Source organism: Herpailurus yagouaroundi, unplaced genomic scaffold, assembly GCF_014898765.1.
Source record: "Herpailurus yagouaroundi ecotype Mexico unplaced genomic scaffold, PumYag 165, whole genome shotgun sequence".
Taxonomy (NCBI): Eukaryota; Metazoa; Chordata; class Mammalia; order Carnivora; family Felidae; genus Herpailurus; species Herpailurus yagouaroundi.
The window spans coordinates 34,479,428-34,497,534 of record NW_024412406.1 but is presented as its reverse complement, the minus strand read 5'-3'; the positions used below and the strand labels follow the sequence as shown (position 1 = coordinate 34,497,534).

General features: G+C 35.7%; 1 protein-coding gene across 1 annotated transcript in view; it reads left to right on the top strand.

Annotated features, from left to right (window-relative positions):
- The window catches only part of SPIDR (scaffold protein involved in DNA repair), a 504,944-nt gene that overhangs the window by 16,945 nt on the left and 469,892 nt on the right, over nt 1-18,107 (top strand). Inside the window, exons 2-4 of the mRNA XM_040487839.1 lie at nt 12,284-12,439; nt 13,090-13,156; nt 17,256-17,441. Coding sequence (XP_040343773.1) covers nt 12,284-12,439; nt 13,090-13,156; nt 17,256-17,441 — 409 coding nt within the window. The remainder of the gene's footprint in view (nt 1-12,283; nt 12,440-13,089; nt 13,157-17,255; nt 17,442-18,107) is intronic.

Sequence of the window (18,107 nt, the reverse complement as noted above, 5' to 3'; positions counted from 1 at the left end):
CAGACCTCCTATGAAAAGCTTCCGCAGCTGTTCGGGCTCTTTGGGAGATTCTGACTTAGATATGACAGCAGTGGGAGGGGAGACTTTAACGATGCTTACTTGGCATTGTCTACGGGCAGAAGAAGGTGAAATTTACTTCTTTATAGTTTACAGGAATTTTATTTTCTTGTGCCTATTTATTATTTTTTATTTCTTATTTTAGAGAGCGAGTGTATGCGAGCAGGGGAGAGGGGCAGCTCCTGACACGGGGCTGGATCCCATGACCCTGGGATCAAGACTTGAGCCGAAATCAAGGTCTGACACTCCACTGACAGAGCCACCCATGCGCCCTATGCCTATTTGTTATTACACCTATGTGAACCACTATGGAACAACTGAAATTTTGTGCCATAAAAATATTTTTGTGGTAAGGTACTATTTTTTTCACACTAGGAATATATCAGCAAAAATCCACCTTACAATTTGAAAGACCTAATTTTATGTTGAATGAGCACAATTTATAAGCTGAAGCATTGCAAGGAGATAACCAGAGCAGTTAGATGCTCTTGTCTTTTTCATTGTTAATTTATTGTCCTACATGGGTTTCAGATTTATAAAGGCATCACAGGCTCATTGCACTTAATACCTGCAGTGTTTGCTACCATACCACAACTCATTTTCAATACTTTATTACAGAGGATGAGAAATTGTAATGTTTTATTAACAATGCTTCTGGAAATGAATGCATTTTAAAGCAAATAAATCTTTTTGATAGACCTTTTTCAAAAAAAGTTTTGGTATATTTTTGTTCTTCCCAAAGCATCTTCTAATTTTTCTTGTGATTTTTTTTCTTTTATCTGTTATTATTTAGGAATGTGTTGTTTAATCTCTACATTGTGATTTTTCAGTTTTATTTCTTTTTAGTTTTTAATTTCATTGTGTTCTTGTTCAAGAATGTTATTAATCTCACTCTTTTTAAGTTTATTGAGGTTTGTTTTATGGCCTAAAATATGATCTGTCCAAAAGAATATTTCATGTTTATGTGGGAAGAATGTGTATTATGTTGTTTGAGGGCATCTTCATGATTTCTCATGGGAAGTCAGCTGTTAATTTTATTGAGGCTCGTTTTACATGATAATTCATTTATGTTTTTCTGCTTTTGTGATTTCTCTTTGTTTTTCACCAGTTGGCATGATGTGTCTGCGGTGAGTCTCTTTGAGTTTATCTTAGTTGAAGTTCTTTGAGCTTTTTGGATGTATGATATTTCATGAAATTTGAGGTTTTAGGGCTCTATTCAAGTAAAATTTCTGTTGCTTATTTCTCTCCTTTTCTTCTGAAATTCTTAATTTGCATATATTTGTATACCTGATAGTGTCCCACAGGTCTCAGAGGTTGTGTTCATTTATCTTCAGCCTTTTTTCTTTCTGTTCTTCAGTTCAGATAATCTGTTTTGTCCTGTCTAAAGTTTGCTGATTTTTCTGCCAGTTCAAATCTGTTGAGCCTATCTAGTGACTTCATTTTAGTTTTTGTATTAGTCAACTCCTAAACTTCTATTTGATTGTAATATTTGTGGCGTTTTTTTTTTTTTTTTGTTGTTGTTGTTGTTGTTAAATAATTGCTATGTATTTATATTTTCTATTTGGTGAGGCATTTTTATAATTAAAGTATTTTAGACATAACTTCCATATTTTTAATTTTGACCTTATTTGTAATAGTTGACTTAAAGCTTTGTGTACTGATTCAAACTTCTGGGCTCCCTCAAGTACATTTTCTCTTGCTTGCTTTTTCCTTGTCATACTTTTCCTATTTATTCATTTTTCTTTCAATTTTTTTGTTGAAAAGTAAAGATTTAAATAATATAATGTGGACATTAAGCTCCCCCACTTCCTCCTCAGAGTGGTGTTTTTGTTGTTGTTGCAATTTGTTTTGTTTGTTTAATGACCTTCCTAGGCTAATTTTGTAAAGTTCGTATATCCTGTTGTGTGTAGTTACTAAAGACACTACATGGTTAGTTTACTTGCCTGTGAATTATTGCACAGCGATTTCTTTAAGTACCTAGAGCCAATAAGTCTTTCATCCTTTACCAAGGGATTCTGTGTTTTTGAGGCATGCGTTCTATACTCTGGCAGTATATAATCAACTATTACTTTCTCCTTGTGCAGGGAGGGCTTCATGGTTATCCAGAGTTGAGAGATTTGGGCTTTCTTAGTTTTTTTCCTCAGCATGGATACAGTTTTGTACATGCAAATAGCATTCTAGATCCCCAGGAATATGTCAGCTCTTTTCAAGCTGCCTATGGACAGCATTCTCCAGATCTTCCTTTTAGGTATATTTGGCCAGTCTTGGTTCCTTAAACCACTATTGCTGCTTCACACATCTGCAATAATAATTTGTTTAGCAATAATTAATTAATAATTAATTGCTGCTGACTCTTTTAGAGACATGCCCTGGGGATAGGACTTTTCCCATTGAATGAGCTGCTGAATCAAATTATAAATTTTGTTTATAAGTTTTTTCCTAAAAGCTGCCAGGCAGGTCAGATTATGATAGTACTCTGGGGATAGGGCCTTTTGAGGAGCTCTAAATGCAATTTCCTCTCTCCTGTGACTGCTAGGCTGCTGGTTTACACAGCTACTCTGGTTATGAGGCTACTGCTTTTCAAAGCTGCCATGAAACTAGAGAGGGGGGTATGAAACTAGGGCAAGTGGAAACACACGAAGTTTATTTTTTATGTTGAGATTCAGTTGTTTTCTTGGGTAAATTCTATTCAGATTGTTACAAGCCTATAGTTGTGAAAAATTAGATGGACTATTTTTGCTACTCTTCTTATTCCTTATATGAAGGAGTGGGTTATTAGAGGTCCTTACCTCTAATAAGAGATTATTCTGCAAGTTTGACCATCACGTTTTTTATTTTAGTCACTCTGATAGGTGTGTGTTATTAACTAATTATTATTTTAATTTATATTTCCATGATGGCTAAGGATATTGAATCTGTTTTATGTGTTTATTTGCCAAATCTATCCTTTTTGGTGAAATATCCATTCATGTCTTTTACTTATTTTTTTAAATTGATGTATAATTAACAATATATAGGTTTCAGGTATATAGCATAATGGCTTGATATTTGCATATACTGCAGAATGATCAGTGCAGTAAATCTAGTTACCATTCATCCCGATACAAAATTACAAAAACTTTTTTTCTTGTGATTAAGATTTATTCTCTTGGCAACTTTCCAATGTGTAGTACATTATTGACTATGGTCACCATGCTGTACATTACACTTCCATGACTTATTTACTTTATAATTGGAAGTTTATAGCTTTTGACCCCCTTCACCAATTTTACCTACCCTCAACCCCTGTCCCCTCCGGTAGCCACCGTTTTAGTCTCCATATGTACAAGTTTTGTTTTGTTAATTTTTTTGAAAGATTCTACATATAAGTGAAATCATACAGTATTTGTTTTTGTCTTTGTCTGACTTATCTCATTTAGCATATTAGCATATTATATTAGCATATTATATAATATTAGCATAAAGTCCATTCATGTTATCACAGATGGTGAGATTTTTATCTTTTTTATGGCAGACTAGTATTCCATGGTGTGTGTGTGTGAGATGTCTATGGTGTATGTGATATTTATCCTTTCTCCATGTTTCTTCAAGTAGGGCATGTATCACTGTCAACTTTCCTTTTAGAGCTGCTTTTACTGCATCCTGTCTTTGGTATGTAGTATTTCCATTTGCATTTGTCTCAAGTTATTTCTGATTTCACATTTGATTTCTTCATTTACCCATCAGTTGTTCAGTGGCATGTTTAAGCTCTACATATTTGTGAGTTTACCAGTTTTCTTCTTGTAATTGATACCTATTTTGTGTGAAAGAGCTCATACCATTTTGGTTGAAAAAGATGCTTGATGTGATTTTAATATTTCTAAATTTATTGAAACTTGTTTGCGTTCTGACATATGATTTATACTGGAGAGTGTTCGAGGTACACTGGAGAAGAATGTGTATTCTTTTGCTTTTGGCTGGAATGTTCTGTATTTATCCATTAGGTCTTTCTGATCTAATGTCTTTTTTAGGGCTGATGTTTCCTATTGATTTTCTGTCTGGACGATCTATCCATTGATTTAAGAGGACTATGAAAGTTCCTTACTATTATTGTATTGCTGGCAATTTTTCTCTTTAGATTCATTTATATTTAGGTGCTTCTTTGTTGGGTGCATAAGTATTTACAAATGTTATATCTTCTTGTTGGATTAGACACTTTTATCATTATGTAATATCCTTTTTTTTTTTTTTTTTTGTCTTTTGTTACACTCTTTTAGAGTCTATTTTGTTTGGTATAACTAGTCGCCCCAGCTTTCTTTTGGTTTCCAATGCATGGAACATCTTTTTCTATCCATTCACTTTCAGTCTTTATGTCTCTTCACACTTAAGATGAGTTTTTGTAGGTAGTACGGATTTTTTTTTTTTAAACCAATTCAGCCATTCTGTGTCTTATGATAGAATTTAGCCCACTTGCCTTTGAAATAATCATCGATAGTTATGTATTTACTGCTCTTTTGTTACTTGTTTTCTGGCTGTTTTGTAGTTCCTCTCTGTCCCCTTTTTCTTGTCTTACTTTCTTCCCTATGGTTTGATGATTTTATTTAGCGTTATGTTAAGTTCCTTTCTCATTATCTTTTGTGTATATACTATAGGTTTTTGCTTTGTGGTTACATATATATATATATATGCCTGTGCATATATATAATATATATATATGTGTGTGTGTCTATATATATATACATACATATATACATATTAGCCTGTGCATATAGCAGTCTATTTAAAGTTGATAGCAGCTTCAGTTTGAATGCATTTTAAAACTACATTTTTGGGTGCCTGAATGACTCAGTTGGTTGAATGTCCAACTCTTGATCTTGGCTCAGGTCTTGATTTCATGGTTGTGAGTTCAGGCCCTGCATTGGGATCCCCGCTGGGTGTGAAGACTACTTAAAAAACAAACAAATCAATCTACCTTTTTATTCCACACACACTCCCCCACCCTGGTTTTTTTTTTTTTTTTTTTTTTTTTTGATGTCATATTTTACATATTTTTGTGTTTGCCTTACCTGTTTTAGTGATCTTGTTACTACTTTTGTTTTTTAATGTTCACACTAGCTTTATAAGTGATCAATCCACTGTTGTTATTACATATATACCTTTCCTAGTAGGATTTTACTTTTATGTTTTCTTGTTACTAATTATGCCTTTTCTTTTCAGCTTGGAGAAGTCTCTTAATATTACTCCTATTACTGGTTGCATGGCGATGGACTCCTTTAATTTTTTTGTCTGGGAACTCCTTATCTCCCCTACAATCCTGCATGATATAACCTTGCTGGCTAGAGTATTTTTGGTTGTAAGTGCTTGCCCCCCCACCCAGTTCTTTTAATATATTGTCTCTTTTATCATTTATTATATATATTACAGTATAGTATAGTATCTTTTAATATATCATATCATTCCCTTTTCCTGGCTGAAGAATCTGCTGATTTCCCATGGGGGTTTCCTTGTACATAACAAGTTGTTTTTTACTTGCTGCTTTTGAGAGTCATTGTCTTTAGCTTTTGACATTTTGTTTTTAATGTGTATTGGTGCAGCTCTTTTGGCTCATCTTTTTTTTTTTTTTTTTAATTCTCTGGGTTTCTTGGATCTGGATGTCTTTCTTTACCCAAACTAGTGATATATTCAGCCATTATTTATTCAAACAGTTTTTTTTTTTTTTTTTTATCTCTTTCATTCTCTTCCCCTTCTGAGACCCTTATGGTGCAAATGTTATACCACTTGATGTTGTCTTATAGGTAAGCTATCTTCATTTTTTCATTCATTTTTTTTTTCCTGCTGTGATTAGGTGAGTTCATTTGCTCTGTTTTCCAATTCACTAATCTTTCTGCTTCATCTAGTCTGTCGAGCCCTTAGTGTATTTTTCAGTTCAGTTATTTCTTCAGCTCTGAGACTTCAATTTGGTACTTTTCTTACCCTTGTTTAAGCTCTTTTTTGAAGTTCTTACTCTGCTTAGTCCATTTTTCTTCCCAGATCAATGAGCTTCTTTATGACCATTACTTTGAATACTTTATCAGGTGAATTTTTCCTGTTTCATTTTTTCCTAAAGTTTTATCTTCTTTCATTTGGTATATATTCCTCTGATTCCTCATTTTTCTTGACTCTGTTTTTGTGTTTATGTGATAGGCAAAAAGCTACTGCTACCATTATTGATAGAGTGTCCTGGTTTAGGAGATGAATCTTAGTACCATTCAAATTTGTTTTGTATTTTGAGTTAATTTTTGTATAAGACATTAGGTTGAAATCCTTCTCATTGTTGTTATTTTTTTGCTTATGGATATTCAGTTGTGTAGTACTGTATGTATACACACACACACACACACACACATAAAGTTTTGTTTTTTTGTCAAAAAACAATTGAATACTTCTGTCAGTGTCTGTTTCTGGTTTTTGAAGTGTTCCACTCATCTGTGTTTCAGTTTCTTTGTGAAAATCACTGTTTTGATTATTGTAGCCATAAGATAGTCCTTAACATTGGGTAGAGTAACACTTCTTACTTTATTTTTTGTTAAGGTAGGTTGTTTTTTTTTTTAATTCCAGCTACAGTTAACATACAGTGTGTGTTAGTTTCAGGTGTATAATATTATGATTCAACAATTCTATATATTACTCATTGCTCATCATAGTAAATGTACTATTTAAGTCCTATCCACAATTTCCCCCATTCCCTAATTCACCTTCCCTCTGGTACCCATCAGTTTGTTCTCTTATAGTTAAGAGTGTGGTTCTTGGGGCACCTGGGTGGCGCAGTCGGTTAAGCGTCCGACTTCAGCCAGGTCACGATCATGCGGTCCGCGAGTTCGAGCCCCGCGTCAGGCTCTGGGCTGATGGCTCGGAGCCTGGAGCCTGTTTCCGATTCTGTATCTCCCTCTCTCTCTGCCCCTCCCCCGTTCATGCTCTGTCTCTCTCTGTCCCAAAAATAAATAAACGTTGGAAAAAAAAAAAAAAAAGAGTGTGGTTCTTGTTTTGTCTCTCCTTTTTTCCCTTTGTTCATTCGTCTCTTTAATTCCACATGAGTGAAATTATATGGTATTTGTCTTTCTCTGACTTATTTCGCTTAGCATTATATCCTCTAGGTCCATCCATGTTGCTGCAAATGGCAAGATTTCATTCTTTTTGATGGGTAATAGTCCACATTACATATATGTGTACATATATATATATGTACACACACCCCTCACATCTTTTTTTTTTATATTTAAATACAAGTTAGTAAACATAGTGTCATCTTGGTTTCATGAGTAGAGCCCAGGGATTTATCTATTACATATAACACCCAGTGTTCATCCCAGTAAGTGCCCTCTTTAATGCCTATTACTCGTTTAGTCCATCCCCCCACTGACCTCCACTCCAGCAACCCTCATTTTGTTCTCTATATTTAAGAGTCTCTTATGGTTTGCTTCCCTCTCTGTTTTCTTATTTTTCCTTCCCTTCCCCTATTTTCATCTGTTGTCTTTCTTAAATTTTACATATAAGTGAAATTATATTTGTCTTTCTCTAACTGACATATTTTGCGTAGCATAATACACTCTAGTTTTATCCATGTTGTATCACATGGCAAGATTTCATTCTTTTGGATCACTGAGTAGTGTTCCATTATATACATACGTACATATATGCATATGTATATACATGTGCATATATGTATATATATGCATATGTGTATATGTATGTATATGTAGATACACACACACACACACACACACACACACTACATCTTCTTTATCCATTTGTCGATAGATATTTGGGCTCTTTCCATACTTTGGCTGTTTTTGATAGAGCTGCTGTAAACATTGGGAGTGCATGTGCCCCTCCGAATCAGCATTTTTGTATCCTTTGGATAAATTTCTAGTAGTGCAATTGTTGGGTTATAAGGTAGTTCTACTTTTAATTTTTTGAGGGACCTCCACACTGTTTTCCAGAGTGGCTACACCAGTTTGCGTTCCTGCCAACAGTGCAAAAGGTCGCATCCTTGCGAACATCTGTTGTTTCCTGACTTGTTAATTTTAGCCATTCTGACAGGTGTGAGGTAGTATCTCATTGTGGTTTTGAATTGTATTTTCCTGATGATGAGTGATACTGAGCATCTTTTCATGTGTGTTAGACATCTGGATGTCTTCTCTGGAAAGGTGTCTGTTGTCTTCTGCTGATTTCTTCACTGGATTATTTGTTTTTTGAGTGTTGAGTTTGATAAGTTCTTTATACATTTTAGATACTAACTCTTTATCCAATATGTCATTTGCACGTATCTTCTCCCGTTCCATCAGTTGCCTTTTAATTTTGTTGATTGTTTCCTCACTATGCAGAATCTTTTTTTTTTTTTTTAATGTTTATTTTTATTTTTGCGAGAGATAGGGAGACACAGAATCCGAAGCAGGCTCCAGGCTCTGAGCACAGAGCTGAACGCAGGGCTTGAACCAGTGAACTGCGATATCATGACCTGAGCTGAAGTCGGATGCTTAACTGATTGAGCCACCCAGGGGTCCCTGCAGAAGCTTTTTATCTTAATGAGGTCCCAATCGTTAAGTTTTGCTTTCCTTTCCCTTGCCTCCAGAGACTTGTCAAATAAGAAGTTGCTACAGCCAAGGTAAAAAAAAAAAAAAGGTTGCTGCTGGTTTTCTCCTGTAGGATTTTGATGGTTTCCTGTCTCACATTTAGGTGTTTCATCTGTTTTGAATTTATTTTTGTGTATGGTGTAAGGAAGGGGTCCAGGTTCATTCTTCTGCATGTCACTGGCCCGTTTTCCCAGCACCATTTGCTGAAGAGACTATTTTTTCCAATGGATAGTCTTTCCTGCTTAGTTGAAGATTAGTTGGCCATACATTTGTGGGTCCATTTCTGGGTTCTTTGTTCTGTTTCTATTCTGTTCCAATGATCTACGTGTCTGTTTTTGTGCTAGTGCCATACTGTCTTGATAATTACAGCTTTGTAAAACAGCTTGAAGTCTGGAATTGTGATGCATCCAGCTTTGATTTTCTTTTTCAGTATTACTTTGACTATTCGGGGCCTTTTCGTGTTCCATACACATTTTAGGATTGTTTGTTCTAGCTTTGTGAAGAATTCTGGTTTTAGTTTGATAGGGATTGTGTTGAATGTGTAGATTGCTTTGAGTAGTATAGACATTTTTTAAAAAATATATTTTATTGTCAAGTTAGCTAACATACAGTGTATACAGTGTGCTCTTGATTTCGGGAGTAGATTCCCATGATTCATCACTTACATACAACACCCAGTGTTCATCCCAACAAATGCCCTCCTCAATGCCCATCACCTCTTTTTCCTCTCTTCCGCTCCCACCCCAAACCCTTAGTTTGTTCTCTGTGGGTAGTATAGACATTTTAACAATATTTGTTCTCCCAATCTGTGAGCTTGGAATCTTTTTCCATTTCTTTGTGTATTACTCAATTTCTTTGATAAGCTTTCTATAGTTTTCAGCATACAGATCTTTTACCTCTTTGGTTAAGTTTATTCCTAGCTATGTTCTGATTTTTGGTGTAATTATAAATGGGATTGATTCCTTGATTTCTCTTTTAGCTGCTTCATTATTGGTGTATAGAAATGCAACCAGTTTCTGTACTTTGATTTTGTATCCTGTGACTTTGCTGAATTCCTGTATCAGCTCTAGTAGTTTTTTGGTGGAATCTTTCAGGTTTTCCATATAGAGTATCATGTCATGTATAAAGAGTGAATGTTTGACTTCTTCTTTGCCAATTTGTATGCCTCTTATTTCTTTTTGTTGTCTGATTGCTGAGGCTAGGACTTCCAATACTATGTTGAACAACAGTGGTGATAGTGGACATGCTTGTCGTGTTCCTGACCTTAGGGGGAAAGCTCTGTTTTTCCCCATTGATGATGATATTAGTTGTGGGCCTTTCATTTATGGCTTTTATGATGTTGAGGTATGTTTCTTCTATCCCTACTTTCTTGAGGGTTTTTATCAAGAAAGCATGCTGTGTTTTGTCAAATGTTGTATCTGAGAGGATCATATGGTTCTTATCCTTTCTTTGATTAATGTGGAGTATCACCTTGAGTGATTTGTGAATATTGAAGCAGCTCTGAAGCCCAGGAATAAATCCCACTTGATCATGGTGAATAATTCTTTTAATGTACTGTTGAATTCGATTTGCTAATATCTTGTTGAGGATTTCTGCATCCAGGTTCATGAGGGATATAGGCCTATAATTCTTCTTAGTGGGGTATTTGTCTGGTTTTGGAATCAGGGTAATGCTGGCTTCATAGAATGAGTTTGGATGCTTTCCTTCCATTTCTATTTTTTGGAACAGTTTGAGAAAATAGGTATTAAGTCTTTTAAAAAAATTGTTCTATCCCATTATCTTGGTTTTCTTCTTCAAGGATTGTTCTTATCTGTATGTTGGATCCTAAGAGAGATTTAATCACTCTTTCTCTTGAATCCTTTTATTTTCTTCACCGGAGGTGGGTGAAATTTAAAATTTCTACCTTATCACTTTCTATATCTCTTAAGATATTATCTGTGATAGCTACTTGTTCTTGGATTCCTTCCAGTTTAGTCTTTTTTTTTCCTGAGCAGATTTTTTTTTTCCATGTTAAGAGAATACGTCACTTTATTTTTTGTTTTAAGCTTTTAGTTAATGTATAGTGTAATAGTAATTTCAGGAGTAGAATTTAGTGAGTCATCACTTACATATAACACCCAGTGCTCATTACAAGTGCCCTCCTTAATCCCCATCATTTAACCCATCCCCCGCCCATCTCCTCCCTACCAACCCTCAACTTGTTCTCTATACTTAAGAGTCTGTTTGGTGTCCCTGCATGGCTCAGTCAGTTAAGTGTCTGACTTCAGCTGGGGTCATGATCTTGTAATTTGTGGTTTTGAGCCCTGCATTGGGCTCTGGAGCCTGCTGTGGATTCTATGTCTCCCTTTCTCTCTGCCCCTCCCCGACTCACTCGTGTATGTGCTCTCTCTCTCAAAAATAAACATTAAAAAAAAAAAAGTCTGCTTAATGGTTTGTGTTTCTCTCTCTCCCCTCTCTCTGCCATGTTCATCTGTTTTGTTTCTTAAATTCTACATATGAGTGAAATCATATGGTATTTGTCTTTCTCTGAGTGACTTATTTCACTTAGCATAATACACTGTAGTTACATCCATGTTGTTGCAAATGGCAAGATTTCATTCTTTTTTTATGGCTGAATAATAGTCCATTGTGTGTATATACAACGTCTTCTTTATCCACTTATTAGTCAGTGGACATTTGGGCTCTTTCCCTGAGCTGATTTTTAAACTTTGTTCTACCTCTTAGGTTTTGTTACTTCATTTCTGAGTTTTTATAATCTGAATGTCTTATTTTCAAATAGTAGGTTACACTTTTTCTGTTTTATGAATATGTCTTTGTTGTGCTTTCTTTGTGTGTTGGGATGTTATTCTACTCCTTTCTGTTTTTTGTAATAATAATTTTGTATGGGATTTGAACTTGATCTCTTTCTATTGCTTATTTTTATGTTACAGTTTTTGTGAATTTTTAGAAGAAGGCAGGATTCAAAATAACTTTTCTAATTTCTGTTGTTTTCTTGTAGTTTGCAAGTTATGGCCACTTGTTAATTTGTTATTTAGATATTTCCTGGCTCATTTCTTTTCCTCAACTCCACTTGGACCTTTTCTTTTTTGTCTGTACCATCCCTGTGCTGCTTAGCAGATTCCACTGCTAGCAGTTTCTCCACAGTATGGGGTCCTGTCCAAGAACGTAGTCCTGGCTCACAAGTACTGAGTATCCCTAGACTGCCCCCACTCCTTTGGATCTTCTTGAGTGGAACTCTTGCCCTCACCTTGTTTTAGGTACCATTTCATTCTCAGATCGCCTGCCCCACTTCCTAGTGAACACCACATGTCTCTGTGCTCAAATTCTCCTTTGCTCCTTCACTTCTCACAGCTTTGCTCTCAAATAGGAGCATATGTAGGACTTTGCAGGGTTGAATATTTGTCCTTACCCATTTGTATTTTGGAATTTATTCTCTTAGTTGTACATGTTTCTGTGCTTTTTGTTTTGCTTTCTTGTTACTCTTTTTTACATGGGGATTCAGAGATATTTAAAAACTATGCCTTCACCATTGCCATTCCTATGTTTCCACATTGTTAATTGTCAAGTTAATATATATTTATGAAGGTGATTTCATTTTTGTTTTTTTTGTTTTTCTTTAAAAACAATCTCCACAGAGAAAAAGAAATTGGGATATAGAATACCCATCCTTACCTGGAGGGAGTCCACTGAAGTTCAGAAGAGCAGGTCTCAGGACAGTGGGGGCAACTGCCTCTCTCTCTGAAGCATGGCTCAGGTGTGGAGAAGGATTTCAGGACACTTCTGGGACCCTGGTAAAGTAGTTGTAAAATTATTTCCTTGAGTGCCAAATTTGAGATAAATCTTAGATTCCTGAGTGTTCAGGCCACTGTATTTATGTTTCTTTGGAATTCCTTTCCTTATTTCAGGATACAGTAATTACTACATTCTTCTTTGCTCAACCTTGAATTCATTTTTGCCACTTCTTTATGCTAGGCACAACCTTTGTACTTTTTTGTAAATGAAGGTTACATACTGAGAAGTTTCTCAGAAGATAAAATCTTTGAGCATCCTGCTCTTCACAAGAAATATATTTATGAAATGCTTTTATATCCTTAGAATCTTTTGGCAACAAGATATTCTAGGTAATTTTTGTATATGTGCAGATTTTGAAATACTGATAATATAAATGTGTACAAAATGGAATACTGTTATAAACTTTTAATGGTTCTCTGTTTAGATTCTGGGAAAATATAAAAATATTTATATATATATGAGGAGTATGTTCTTTGGGAATACTTACTGGTAAATATAAATAAAACAGGAATATTTCAAGGAGGGTATAGTTTAAGGTTTTGAGTATTACAAAATAGTTTTGGTTTTAGCCCTTGTTATAAATTTCTTCTTCTTCTTCTTCTTCATCTTCTTCTTCTTATTCGTCTTCTTCTTCTTCTTCTTCCTGCAGTTGTTAACGGCTGAAAAGAAGATTGTTACAGAGAAGCACCTTGAATTATCCCTGAGACCCAAGGAAGGTAATATTTTTGTTGATTTATTGACAGAAAAGGTATAAGACTAATATATCCTTCTTTGATTTATTTACTTTCTTTTAAAAAGTTATTTAACATAGTTTGGGTAGACTGTATATTTGTGTTTTCCAAAATGTAAAAAACATATTTTTGAGAAATCTCTCTCTAATCTTTGTCACCATCTATCACATTTTGTCTTTCTTCCTATAAGTAATTATTAAAATTTTTCATGTGTCCTTCCTGGATTTACTCTTAATGAGCAGAGCCCGGTAGGTTAGCTTAGGCTCACAGCCCCAGAATTTAAAACTTCTGATTTGGGAAATAAAGTTATGACCTATTATATAAGGACTGTACTATTTCAGGCAGTGGAATTCTTAACTTGGTGAATTAGTTAGGGAAAGCTTTCAGTTGCAGATACATAGAAACTGTTAGAGTGTGTGAAGAAATGGAGTTGAATTTATCTCCTGCAACAAGAAGTTCAGGGAGTCAGACTTGTTCTGAGTCCGGCAGCCTTAGTGTGGAGTTTGTTCTTGCCGTCATGAGGTGGAAGCTGAATTCTCCGGGCCCAATTCTCAGGAGGAGTGTGGGCTTTGCGGATTCTCTCCAGGTATACTTTTTGTCTGGAAAGGAATCCCCCCCCCCCCCCCCCACCAGGACCTCAACCTTTGGCCAGAACTTGTTATATAGGGTCACTTCTACTAAAGGGACTTCAGTGAAATTAAAGATTTTTAAATATGTATGTTGCTTCTCAAATAAAATTGGGGTTTTGTTAGTAAGGAAAAAAAGGGGATGGATATCAGGGAGGCTGCTGACTGCTGCCGTACTCAGTTACCCTGTGGGTGGGCAGGGAGAGTCAGGGCTTGGGACCTCAGGGATCTCCTTTGGCCCCTTGGTGTCCTGACTGTATCCTGTGAGGGCACTTGTCATATTAGAATAATTTGACACCTCTGTAAAGACCCTGTCTTCAAATAATCACATTCTGGGATGCTGGGATGTTGGAACTTAAACATATGAATGACCTTTGGGGCAACACAATTCAGTCCATAACACCACGTGCTAGCACAATGCCTGCATGCAGTGGTTACCCAAAATGCTTACCTGTTGTAACTATTCTCAGTCTAGCTAATGTTCTTCCTAGAAGTCATTTTATCTATAGTGATTTTATCTATATAAATTATATAAAGTACCTATAATTCAGGGGTTTATGAATTCCATAAATTCATTATAGAATCTGAAAAAAGCAGTAGCTTTACTTCCTGTTTCAGTCTGTTCAAGCTGCTATAACAATAATGCTACAGACTAGGTGGCTTATAAACACCAGAAATTTATTTCACACAGTTCTGGAGGTTGGAGGTCCAGTATATTCAGTGTCTGGTGAAGACTCACTTCAGGTTCATGACAGTATCATCTTGCTGTGGACTCACATGGAAGAAGGGGTCAGCAATCTCTCTGGGGGCTTCTTTTGTAGACTACTAATGCCATTCATGAGGGCTTCACCCTCATGACCTAATCACCCCCAAATCCCCACCTCTTAATCTCACACATTGGGGATTAAGTTTCAACAGGGTAAATTTTAAGAGATATAAGCATTCAGTCTATAGCATTCCACTCCTTCCTTTTCAGTTTACTCTTCCTGATGCATAATAATATAAGGGTTTGATAATGTCTTTTGCAATATATACACAGTTTAGTTTTTATTAGCTATTTAAATCTATATGGATGAAGTTTAGTTTATTTTTAATTTTGTATTTTGAAGGTAGACAACTTTAGTAATTCTGGGTGTTCATGGCACAAAGTAAGTGTCAATAAATGTATATAATTATTTTCTGGTTTTGTGCCTTTGTAAGTACTGTATTTTCAGACATCATCTTGTCAGCGAATCTCCTTTCCTGATCAACACAAAGTGGAGCAATTGCATTTTTTCATACCTTTCAGACCATGCATTACTTGAGGGAGGAGTTTTCTTATTTTTCTGTTTCCTCAAGGTTTACTATATCAGAGTTGTTATGTAAATATGTATTAAATGAAGCCATTTAACTTCTTTTTTTTAATGTTTATTTATTTTTGAGACAGAGAGAGACAGAGCATGAGCAGAGAAAGGATAGAGAGAGAGGGAGACACAGAATCCGAAGGAGGATCCAGGCTCTGAGCTGTCAGCGCAGAGCCCAACACGGGACTCGAACCCACAAGCTGTGAGATCATGACCTGAGCTGAAGTCGGAGGCTCAACTGACTGAGCCACCCAGGCGCCCGAAGCCATTTAATTTCTGAGCCTGTTTCCTCTTCTGTAAAACTTGAATTATAATATCTAATCTCTTAATCTCATTGTAATGTGTCTAAGGTACTTTTTTTAAGTTTAACATTATAACTCAATTAGATAAATATAAGTAGAAAAATTGATTTTTATGAAGTATATATTCCTTTTCTGATCACTATCAGAAAAATTTTCTGTGAACTTCCTATTACACCAAGATAGAGTAGCCCCATTCCTTCTAGGTTTTCCATCTATCAGAATGGCTAAAATAAAAAGTGGTGACAACATCAAATGTTGTAAATGATATGGAGAAACTGATACATTGCTGATGGAACTGTAAAATGGTACAGCCACTCTGGAAAATAGTTTGGCAGTTTCTTTTTTTTTTTTTAATTTTTTTTTCAACGTTTTTTATTTATTTTTGGGACAGAGAGAGACAGAGCATGAACGGGGGAGGGGCAGAGAGAGAGGGAGACACAGAATCGGAAACAGGCTCCAGGCTCCGAGCCATCAGCCCAGAGCCTGACGCGGGGCTCGAACTCACGGACCGCGAGATCGTGACCTGGCTGAAGTCGGACGCTTAACCGACTGCGCCACCCAGGCGCCCCGAGTTTCTTAGAAGACTAAACATGCAATTACTGTACAATCAGCAATTGTCTTTTGACATTTATCCTAGAGAATGAAAATTGCATTCACATAAAACTCCATGTGCAATATTTATAGCAGCTTTATTCATAATAACCCCAAGTTAGAAACAACACAGATGCCCTTTAGTTATTGAATGGATAAACAAGCTCTGGTGCATTCAAATCATGGAATACTACTTAGTAATAGAAAGAAAGGGTTGCTACATAGAACAACTTGGATGAATGTGCAGGGAATTATGCCACATAAAAGCCAATCCTGAAGGGTCACATAGTATGATTCCATTTGTATATCATTCTTGAAATGACAAAATTACAAAAGTGTAAAAACTGATTCATTTGCAGAGGTTCAGAATTGGGGAAAAGAGGGTAGCTATGATGTGGCTTTAAAAAAGGTAATACAAGGGGCACCTGTGAAGCTCAGTTGCTTAAGTGTCTGACTCTTGATCTCAGCTCAGGTCTTGATCTCCAGGTCATGAGTTCAAACCCACATTGGGCTTTGCACTGGGCATGAAGCCTATTTGAAAAATAATAATAGATAAATAAAATGAAAAGGTAACAAGATATCCTCATGGTGATGGGATTGTTCTATGTCTTGAGTGTATCAGAATCAACATTCTGGTTGTGATGTTACGTTTTGCAAAATGTTACCATTGGAGGAACTGGGTAAAGCATACAAGGGCTCTCTTTATTGCTTCTTATGCCTATAGGTGAATCTATTATTACCTCAAAATAACAAATTTAGTTAAATAAAAGTTTGCTGTTAAGTGTTTTTAAGCACAATACTGCTACCAGGGCTCCCAGTATGGCAAAGGAGGCACATAGAAGCATTTCTGTTGTACAGAAGTATTGGATTTATGGTTTGTTTTGTGTTTTTCTTTTGGTTCATAAAATATTCTAGGAAGTTATACTTCTGTAATTATTTCACGGTTAATTTTTTGAGTTTCTCTTTGTGCCCCAATTTCCTTGTCTTTTATAACTTAACTCAATTTGTTCTACTTCTTTTTCTTCTTATAATTTGGTTTTAATTCATAGAATCTTGTGCTGCACATAGAACTTCAGGCAGGAAGATTTGGCATAAGACATTGCTTTCATTATCATTAGAATTTTATTATTTGTGATTTCAGCAAAGTAACATGCATAAAATCTTATTCTGATAAAGAACTATCAGTTAATTGTGTTTATGTATTTTCTTTTTTCTTTAACAGAAACTGCTGCATCTAAGAGTACCAGTGGACTTACAGATATAACATGGAGTTCCAGTGGAAGTGATGTGTCAGATGAGGATAAAACACTTTTTAAATCACAAAGAGATAATGGACATAGTTCTAGGATAGACAGATTTTCTAATAGGAACAAGAATATTTTATGTACAGAAGATGGGGCCAGTGAAGGTAAAATGAAATTTGTTTCTTACCTCTTTCTGTTATATATTGGGTTCAGTATTGGAAAAAACATCAATCCTTTTATAACATTTAGTATTAGTGATGACTATACTGAGTCTTGGCCTCTATGCTCAGCCCTTTAGAAACATTTTCTCATTTAATATTTCTCACAACAACTCTAAGAGATAAGTATTACAAGTATTATTTTTACAGCTAACAACTTAAGCTTGAACATGTAGAGTTGATTGGGATTCCACTTAGGGTCTCTGACAGCAAAGCCAGGTCTTTAAACTACTGCATAGTGCTGCACCTATTTTGCCTCCTTGCTGACCTGATTTGGGTAAATACTGTGATAGCCAATGTGTGGTAGAAGTGTAATACAAGTTTCTGTTCTGATGGCATTTTATATTGTGGGTTTAAAAAAAATTTTTTTTTTATTTATTTGAGAGAGAGAGTGTGAATGGGGGAGAGAGGCAGAAGGAGGGAGAGAATCTTAAGCAGGCTCCATGCTGAGCATGGACACGGGCCCAATCCCACAACCCTGGGATCGTGACCTGATCCAAAATTAAGAGTCAGATGTTCAACCAACTGAGCCATTCAGGGTGCCCCATATTGTATTATTATGTTTTTGACGATTTGAAGGAGAGTTTCTCAACCTTGGCACTAATGCCATTT